This window comes from Ochlerotatus camptorhynchus, unplaced genomic scaffold (assembly GCF_037179485.1).
Source record: "Ochlerotatus camptorhynchus isolate MF236.1 unplaced genomic scaffold, CSIRO-AGI_Acam_v1.1 ptg000330l, whole genome shotgun sequence".
Classification (NCBI taxonomy): domain Eukaryota; kingdom Metazoa; phylum Arthropoda; class Insecta; order Diptera; family Culicidae; genus Ochlerotatus; species Ochlerotatus camptorhynchus.
In genome coordinates this window covers 1,879,755-1,890,197 of record NW_027040818.1, presented here as the reverse complement: position 1 = coordinate 1,890,197, position 10,443 = coordinate 1,879,755, and the positions used below count along the sequence as shown (strand labels likewise).

At 40.7% G+C, this 10,443-nt stretch overlaps 1 protein-coding gene across 1 annotated transcript; it reads left to right on the top strand.

Moving 5' to 3' along the window:
- The first annotated feature begins 9,602 nt into the window (after positions 1 to 9,602).
- On the top strand, positions 9,603 to 10,443 carry Taf11 (TATA-box binding protein associated factor 11). The gene is made up of 2 exons (XM_065230667.1): positions 9,603 to 10,004; positions 10,064 to 10,443. Exons 1-2 carry the CDS (start codon positions 9,658 to 9,660, stop codon positions 10,383 to 10,385), a joined length of 669 nt encoding a protein of 222 aa, XP_065086739.1. The 5' UTR covers positions 9,603 to 9,657; the 3' UTR covers positions 10,386 to 10,443.

Here is a 10,443-nt window from a genome sequence, read left to right as displayed (position 1 = left end):
GATGCAAGCGCGCATACAAACAGGGATTTTCTTTTCACTTTGTGATGATGTTGGTGAAAAAACAAGAAAACTTTCTGACGGCTGCGTGTGAATCTTTTCAGTAACGATCGCAGCGCAGTTTGACAGATTCGATTCCGCGAAGCTGAAAGGCCTTTTTGTTGTTGTTGGAGAAGATCACAGATCTACGATTAAGATGTGTGACTCTCTCCAAAAACGACAGTATCTCCCCGCTAATCCGGCTCTCGTTAATCCGGTGACTGCCCGAAAAAAAAATTACAGTGAAATTTTCAGTGGAAACAATGCTCTAACATTAATATTTATTGTCGACAATAAAAATGATTGTTATAATGTTGTACTCTTCCGAAAACGGCAAAACTGCTACCTAGCTGTACAATGAATGTACATAATAAAATGTTGTTACAATGATTTTTATCGTATTTTTCATTTATTTTATTGTTAACATGATTCGATCATGAACAATAATGAACAACTCTATTACAATAAAAATTGTTGTTACATTAAATATTGGTGTATTTTCATTGTGGGTTACTTCACGAACAATAAAAATAAATCTGATTGTCAGCAACACTGCCAATGTAATAGTCCATTTTATGAAATGACAGGAGCTGGTTTGCCTGCCAGAATTTGATGATATTGATATTGCTTCTCACAGCCGTTAGGTAACCGCCTCCTGCAGTTCATTCATGAGTTGAACCAGAAACGTCTCATAAAATGCTCTATTAAGATAGGCGCTGCTCGTATGGCTCTGGCTTTGAAAGTTCGTTTGGCTCAAAACCAGGCAGTCCACGTCCGCTCATATCTTATCCTAGACCCTCTCTAAAGCTTAATGGAGACCTTTTCCGTGCAGTCAATAATCATCAATAATAATAAAAAATTCCACCACTTGAAGATGTCAAGAAGGAACTCTCATGTGGAAGCATATTTCATGGGCGATTCTCTCCAGTCGAATGCATTAACTTATCAACGACGCTCAACCACCAAGGAGACGTGACCTAGGGATATCGAGCGCAGGGGAGTTGGCCTGCATTTCTCACAAGTTCCGGATCGAATCTCGATCCATAACCAGTAAAAAAAGGACCACCCGTAACAGACATACCACCCCCTTCCCTTCCCGGGGCAATGTTTTATTATTTCGATTTATTTTTAAAGTCGATAAAGTAGATCTGTCAAACCAACACATACACTCTAAAGTACACTGTTATTTTTTTAATCAATAAATTCGCCAACCAACAGTAAAATAACAATAATATATAATGTTATTGAAAAAAAATTATATGGGAAAATCACGAAAATTTCATTGTTAAGATACTTAACAACCCCCCTTTTTTATTGTAAATTTTCCATTTACCATGAAATTTATTGTTTTGTACAACATAAATCAAGGTAAATTTATTGTAGACGTAACAATATAAATCATTGTTAAGACAATAATTTTCGTCTTATTGTTACATTGTTTTTTAATGTATTTTTGTTGTTATTTTTTTCGGGTGGAGACTGGAAAATCCGATATCACGGTCTCGAGCACGGTCTCTTATACCCCGTACAGACTATGGCGTATATAATGTAATATAGGCTGTATTGCAATGAGCGCTCATACATCAGGCATAATATTTGATAACGGCACAAACACATTTGTAAGCAAACTTTCTAAGGCCCTTTACATTCGAACCAAAGTACGCCCACGCAAACCAACAACATCATCCACGCAGAAAAAACATAGTGCAATCAAACAAATTATGTTTCATGTTAAACAAAATTTTGAATAGAATATGGATCAATAAAATTGATGGATTAATTCAACAACAAAATTGAGTTGGGATAATACTACTAATTTTATTGAATTGAACATCGGCTTTTATTGATTTAAAAAAATGTTTGCTTGAATCAAATTGAAGCATTATTTAAAGTAATTGTTGTTTTTGTTGCATTGGAATGTTATTTTTATTGTTTCAAAACCAAATTTATTTAAATTCCCAGGTCAGATTAGCTGTCATTATAAAAAATAAACCCACATTTTTCAATTATGGTTTCAATTAAGTTACTAACTAAGCCACTGTTTGTTTATTAATTTATTTTGTGCGTGAATGGGTGGAAGAACGTTTTTCCCTTGTGTGCCGTGTGTACAACCTTAATAAAGATAAATCAATCAATCAATCAATTCTGTACACCATGGTGTAGATTCTAATGTCATTGTTGGTGATAATTTCGAGGGTAATTTTGACAATTGTTGTGCTGCTGGTACCGATTCTGCTGTAGATGCCGATGTTGACGCATTTCGGCGGTGCAGAGGAGGAGTTCCTGTAATGATACCAAGGGGTAGATTACTCCGCACACTAATCTTGGGTCATCATTTTTGTCAGTGTGCCGCAAGTTTGCCGATTGTGCCGGTCATAGAGCAAGCTGCGATTGTTTGTAAAATACCCATCCCGGCAACCCGGTATTTCTGACACCTTGAATGTTTTTGGTTTGAAATCGCAACGATAAATCGGATTGAGGATGACGCGGGAAGTGGCGGGCGTGCGATTTTTTTTTTGTTTTGTGTTCATATGATAATAAAAGTCCAGTGTTTTAGGGTTTTATAATGCCCTCAAAGGCAAACCAGAAACCTAGCTTTTCGTGATGTGAAAAGCAACGGTCTGTCAGCGGCCGGAAAGAATTTGAATCGGTGGGGAACATTGTTGGAGACCGACTATAGGATGATGAGTAGACTTCTGTAGTTTTTTTTTTTTTGTGAGTTGCACCATTATTTGAATTAAGGGTACTAATGGGGTCTGATTTACTGCCTCTTTCTCTTGAGCCCACTCTAGAACCTACATTTCGTATTTAGATCTATAAGTGAACCGCTGCGCTTGTCTGAATTCCTCTGATATATTCAATTAGAGGATGTTCCTGAATATACAGTCAAACAGCACGAAATGTTGTGAACAACTTCAATGACAGTTGTCTAGCGTTGCTCCCCTTTTATTTACAACAATCCGATGTCTACGAGATTGTGCAGAAGGTATGCCGATAGATGTGCCCAAACTGTCCCGAATCTAATTTCGGCACAATGTGCTGAGTGACTTACCCCTTGAATGATACAATATTTGAAAATGCCTAGGGAAATTATCATTTTACTTTTTTGCTTTTTTAAAACAAGTGTTAACAATGTTGTGATGTCGATACAGACTGGCACTGCACTACACACACAATCATAAAAAAGATTTTTAAACAATTGTGTTGGTTTGATTTAAATGGGCACAAAAGCATTTGTAAACAATCTTTCTAAGGCTCTTTATTGCTCGTGGAAAGTAATTCAAGATCCCTACGGTAGTGACCACTTGCCAATCAAAATTTCTATTACCAATGGTTCATCTTCCACTCGCTCGGTTGACATCGCGTACGACCTCACGAAAAACATCGACTGGCAAAAATTTGCGTCCGCGGTTCTCGGTGGTACTGATTCGGTTGAGATACTCCCTCCGCTGGATGAGTACTCCTTTTTATCGCGACTTATCGTTGACAGCGCTCTTCAAGCACAGACGAAACGCGTTCCGGGTGTTTTCGTTCGCAAACGACCTCTCACTCCGTGGTGGGATAAGGATTGCACCGACGCGAACAGCGAGAAGTCCGCCGCGTTTAAACGCTTCCGCAAACACGGTAAGGTCGAGGATTTTGAGCGGTACACCGACCTCGAGAAAACTTTTAAGGGCTTGATTAAAGCCAAAAAACGCGGTTACTGGCGTCGGTTCGTCGATGGTTTGTCGAGAGAGACTTTCATGAGAACACTCTGGAATGTCGGCAGGAGAATGCGAAACGCGTCATCACCGGTCAACGAAGACAAGGAGTACTCAGACAGTTGGATATTCAGCTTCGCGCAGAAAGTTTGCCCGGATTCGATGTCGGTTCAAACCAACGTTCGTGATAGTCCGTCGGGTAATACCGAAATAGATTCTCCGTTTTAGATGGTGGAATTCTCACTTGCTCTCCTCTCATGTAACAACTCAGCTCCAGGAATGGATAGAATCAAGTTCAACTTGCTCAAAAATCTCCCAGACGTCGCGAAGAGACGCTTGTTGAACTTATTCAATCAATTTCTGGAGCACAACATTGTTCCGGATGATTGGAGGCAAGTAAGAGTTATCGCCATTCGAAAACCTGGTAAACCCGCGTCGGATTATAACTCGTACCGTCCCATCGCGATGCTGTCCTGTATACGGAAATTGTTCGAGAAAATGATTCTTTTTCGTCTAGACAAATGGGTCGAGTCGAATGGTTTACTTTCAGATACGCAATTTGGATTTCGGAGAGGCAAAGGAACGAGCGACTGTCTTGCGTTGCTTTCAACTGAAATTCAACTGGTCTATGCGCAAAAACAGCAAATGGGTTCAGTTTTCTTGGACATTAAGGGGGCTTTTGATTCTGTTTGTATCGATGTCCTTTCGGATAAACTCCACGATAGTGGGCTTTCACCAATTATGAACAACTATTTGAGCAACTTGTTGTCTGAGAAATATATGAGCTTTTCTCATGGAAACTTGACAACTTCACGAATTAGTTACATGGCTCTCCCCCAGGGCTCATGTTTAAGCCCTCTTCTTTATAATTTTTACGTTAAAGACATTGATGGTTGTCTTGATGAAAATTGCTCGCTAAGGCAGCTTGCAGATGACGGCGTTGTGTCCGTTATAGGGCCAAGTGCACCGGACCTGCAAGGACCATTGCAAGATACCTTAGACAATTTGTCTACTTGGGCTATGAAGCTGGGTATCGAATTCTCTCCGGAGAAAACTGAGTTGGTTGTTTTTTCTAGGAAGCATCATCCTGCACAGTTACAGCTTCAACTAAAGGGTAGAACAATCACTCAAAGTATATCTTTCAAGTATTTAGGTGTCTGGTTCGATTCCAAATGCACATGGGGAAAACATATTGCGTATCTAAAACAAAAATGCCAACAAAGAATCAATTTTCTTCGTACAATTACCGGAACTTGGTGGGGAGCACACCCGGAAGATCTTATCAGGTTGTACCGAACAACCATCCTTTCGGTTTTAGAGTACGGCAGCTTTTGCTTCCAATTCGCAGCAAAAACACACATTCTTAAGCTGCAACGGATTCAATACCGTTGCCTTCGTATTGCGCTAGGCTGTATGCACTCGACTCATACGATGAGCCTAGAAGTACTCGCGGGTGTTCTCCCACTGACAGATCGTTTCGCTGAGCTGTCTTTCCGGTTCCTCATCCGTTGTGAAGTATTGAATCCTTTGGTAATAGAACACTTTGAGAAGCTGCTCGACCAAAATCCTCAAACAAGATTCATGAGTTTGTACTATGAGTACATGACGCTGGAGGTTGGTCCTTCTTCATTAATCTCCAATCGTGATTGCTTTCAAGCCTTCTATAGTTCCTCTGTAAATTTTGATCTGACCATGATGCAAGAAATCCATGGAATACCAGATCACCATCGGTCGATGGTTGTTCCCTCAATTTTTGCAATCAAGTACCACCATGTAAGTAACGATAAAAGATTTTTCACAGATGGGTCAACCATAAATGCTTCCACTGGATTTGGTGTGTTTAATCAATTTCATAGCGCCTCCTATAAACTGCAGAAACCATGCTCCGTATACGTTGCGGAACTCGCAGCTATATTTTACGCAGTAGAGCGAATTGCCTCACTACCTTCTGACCATTATTTCATTTTTACGGATAGTCTTAGCTCATTGGAGGCTATTCGTTCAATGAGGCCGATGAAGCACTCCTCGTATTTCCTGCCTGAAATACGAACTAAACTGAGTGCTTTATCTAACTGCTCCTATACTATCACCTTAGCTTGGGTCCCATCTCATTGCTCAATTCCGGGTAATGAGAAAGCGGACTCATTGGCTAAGGTGGGCGCTATCGAAGGCGATATTTTTGAGCGACAAATCGCCTTCAACGAATTTTTCTCCATTGCTCGCCAGCAAGTCCTCATCAGTTGGCAACAAAAATGGAATGATGGTGAATTGGGAAGATGGTTACATTCTATTCTCCCACAGGTGTCGAACAAACCATAGTTCAAAGGGTTGGACATGAGCCGCAACTTTATACGCGTTATATCAAGGCTTATGTCCAATCACTGCTCGTTAGACTCGCACTTCTATCGAATTGGGCTCTCAGGCAGCAATTTATGTGCGTGTGGCAGTGGTTATCACGATATCGAACATGTTGTTTGGTCGTGTACCTTACACCGTGTTGCCAGATCTGAGTTATCCACATCCCTCAGGGCCCGAGGAAAACAACCCGCGATACCCGTTAGAGATTTCTTGGCGAGCCGAGACCTTGACTATTTGAATTTAATTTATGTGTTTTTAAAACGGATAGATTTGAGGATTTAGAAGTTAGTGTCATCTTGTGTTCTCCCAAGTTGTTAGCTACCCATCGGTGTACCCCCATGTTTGTCTTTTTCATCAGAGTGTCGCCTAGTTCGAGATCAAGAGCCCATTGCTCTCCAAACCTTGTGTTCACAATCCCTACCCTGCCATCCATTTGTTACAATTTGTTACCCCTAACCTCGAGATAGCCACGAGTAATCGGCCCCCGCTTTACTAACGTTAGTTTTAAGTAATTTTGTTATCTAAACAATGAATTTCGGCTCCGCAAAGCTACAGCAAATGAGCCTGGAAAAATAAACGAATTATTAAAAAAAAAAAAGGCTCTTTACACGCGAACCAAAGTACGCCCACGCAAACCAATACCACTCTCGGAAAGGTGATAGTTGCCCCTATCCGACACGCAGAAAAAACACTGAGGCGAGCACTGAGGCGTAAACCAATAAAATAGTTTGTTATTATTTAATACGAAATTTCTATTTGTTTCAGTTCAAAATAAAGTTTCAGATTTGAAACTTTATTTTGAACTGAAACAAATAGAAATTTCGTATTAAATAATAACAAACTATTTTATTGGTTTACGCCTCAGTGTTTTTTCTGCGTGTCGGATAGGGGCAACTATCACCTTTCCGAGAATGGTATTGGTTTGCGTGGGCGTACTTTGGTTCGCGTGTAAAGAGCCTTAGAAAGTTTGTTTACAAATGCTTTTGTGCCCATATCAAATGTTATACCTGACATCTAGTTTTCACTGGAAATCCTATGTTTAAGTGCTCATTGCAAGACAGCCTATATTACATGACATAAGCCATAGTCTTTACGGGGTATTACCAACAATCAATACGAAACTAACGATTTTAAATTGGCTCACCACTTTAGTAGCCTATTGGTCCCAAGCAAACGATTAACGTACCCTATTCTAGTTGAAATTCTATTACTACACTATGTTTGTTTTGATTCGCTATGAAAGTTTGACAGATATCATCAGGGGTGTGTGGATTCATGCAGAACATGCAGGGGTGAGTGAAATAGCTTGGGACTGCTTGGGACCGTTGTTCTGGTACTGAGTGAGCCAAAAATAATAATGATTTTCTTCGGGACCCAGTGGTCTTAGAGTTACCTCTATGGTATTACCAACAATGAATACGAAACTAACGATTTCAAATTGGCTCACTACTTGACTAGCCTATTGGTCCCAAGCAAATCGACTAACGTACCCCATTCTAGTATAAATTCCAGTACTACACTATGTTTGTTTTGATTCGCTATGAAAGTTTGACAGATAAAATGAGGGGTTAGTGAATTTTCCTATGTTTCGAGGGGTGAATCGATTAGCTTGGGACCGAAGATAGTACCAGAGCTGAGCCAAAAAGTTAAGCTCGTTTCTTCGGGACCTTCTGGTCTTAGACTTCCCTCTATGGTATTACCAACAATCAATACGAAACTAACGATTTTAAATTGGCTCACCACTTTAGTAGCCTATTGGTCCCAAGCAAACGATTAACGTACCCTATTCTAGTTGAAATTCTATTACTACACTATGTTTGTTTTGATTCGCTATGAAAGTTTGACAGATAACATCAGGGGTGTGTGGATTCATGCAGAACATGCAGGGGTGAGTGAAATAGCTTGGGACTGCTTGGGACCGTTGTTCTGGTACTGAGTGAGCCAAAAATAATAATGATTTTCTTCGGGACCCAGTGGTCTTAGAGTTACCTCTATGGTATTACCAACCGGTGAAAACTAACGATTTTAAATTGGCTCACTGCTTGACTAGCCTATTGGTCCCAAGCAAATCGATTAACGTACCCCATTCTAGTCAAAACTCTAGTACTACTTGGATATTTCAAGAATTTTATGAATTTTGTTATGCTTCAGAAACAATTAAAATTTTCGGTACAATTGAAAAACAATGAACTTCAGGAAAGATTCAAAACCTCACAGAAGTAAAAAAAATAGGATTTTTACGCGAATTGTCTACTTTTGTGGATGTTCAAAATCTTCCAGAGAACCACACCGCTACCTTATTGCATATGCTAGCCCTAGATTCTAATTCATACATGTAGCTTCAAAATAAGTGAATCGTGAAGCTCTTGAATCTTTTTTTTATGAATTGATCACTTTTACGCATGGTCGTGACCTTCCGAAAGACCGGGTTGTGGCCAGCAGAGTTTGCATGCTGGTCCCAGATCCAAATTCATTAATGTAGCATCAAAATGAGTGATTTAAAAAAATATGGAGCACTAGGATCTTTTCTATGATTGGGCCCCCTTTACCAATGTTCCGGATCTTTTAAAGGACCGTTTCATGGCCACCAGAGTGCGCTTACTGGTTTCAAATCCAAATTCATTCATGCAGCATAACAACAAGTTGATTAAAAAATCTAGATCCTTTTTTACCTTTTCCAGAGGAATACTTTGCTGTCCCTTGGGTCCACATTTTTGTCCCAGATACAAATTCATTCATAAATCACAATGTTCAACTGAAAAACAAAACAAACATTTCATAGATAGCTATAACGGCGCATTCAAATGTGCAGCGATCCCATCTGTCAAAACCATAGAAATTTGTTATCTAGATAAAAATAATTCGCCCGGAATAGATTAGACACGAACCAACTCATACATTTTGTATGCGTGTTCGTGGCTAGGATACACATTTTTCGTGAACACGGCGGCAGATGTCAGTTTTCCTAATAAAAAAATAACCATAAACGAACGATAACCCAAATCATCGAACCATTCTACAAATGGTTTGGATGATACCCAGAACACGTCGTTAAGCAAATTAACCATACAATTTTTATTAGGGTTGTGCTTTGATCAGATATTTGATGGTAACTTGTATGGTCATTCATGTCGGTTTGTCGGTGATATTTGTACACACGCTGTTCACCGAGAGGCAGATTGTAATTTCCCGCACTTGAAGCAACCCCCAGTGTGGCTACTGCGTTAAGGCCGGCGCACAATGCATACGATTTCGGGTTTTTTGACAGATAATACATGGGCTCACTGTCAAAAACCCTGAAAACGTATCCATTGTGCGCCGGCCTTTATGGTGGAGGTAGCTAAAATAGCTTTAGCAACGCATTGGTGCGGGTGCTCTTAGATGCCTGTATAGTCATTATTGGGTAGTTTGTGGTTACCGTGTTTTCTCCCTTTGAACAAAAAAGCCTTTTGTGTACGTTGCACGGTAGCCAAAGTCAGAAACAATTTTAAAACAAAGCTTGTCACTGTCAGTGCAGTACCCCAAAAATTTAACTTAACTCTGATGAATTTCTAACATAAAAATGGAAAACATCCTAGAGCCAAGCAGTTCCGATGACAACATGCCTTCGGATAGCAAAAAGGAGTCGTTGCAGTCGTTGCTTTCCTCGGAGGACGACTTCTTCGACGGTCCACCGACCTCGTCGATAAAAATCGAACCAACTCAACTGCAGGAGGGAACCATCTCTTCGTCGCCGCATTACATGCAGGGGGATGACGAATTTGAGGGCATTATCTTTCCGGCGATCGGACGCGAAAGCAGCAGCACATCCATGATCGTTAGTAAAGAGCAGAAAGATCTCGACCGGGCCAAGCGAAAAGAGCTGAAAAGCAAGAAGGTCATGGAGGAAGAGGAGTTGGAGAAGATGCAGTAAGTAGTTTGATCAGTTCTGTTTCAAAGAATCGTTTTTAATCGAAACCTTCCCACAGGGTTCTGGTGTCCAACTTCACCGAAGAGCAACTGGACCGGTACGAGATGTATCGGCGAGCGGCATTTCCCAAGGCGGCCGTCAAGCGACTAATGCAAACCATAACCGGCTGTTCGGTGTCGCAGAATGTAGTCATTGCGATGTCCGGTATAGCGAAGGTGTTTGTCGGCGAGATGGTAGAGGAAGCGCTCGATGTGATGGAACGTACAGGCGAAACCGGAGCAATACAACCCAAGTATCTGCGGGAAGCTGTGCGACAAATACGCGCCCGCGGCCAAATTCCTAGCGGGCGGGGACACAAGCAGTTTTTCAAGATGAACTGATCATCGTATCTCTTTGAGTGCGTGATTGGTTGTGGCTTATAATTAGTTTTGCGTATTT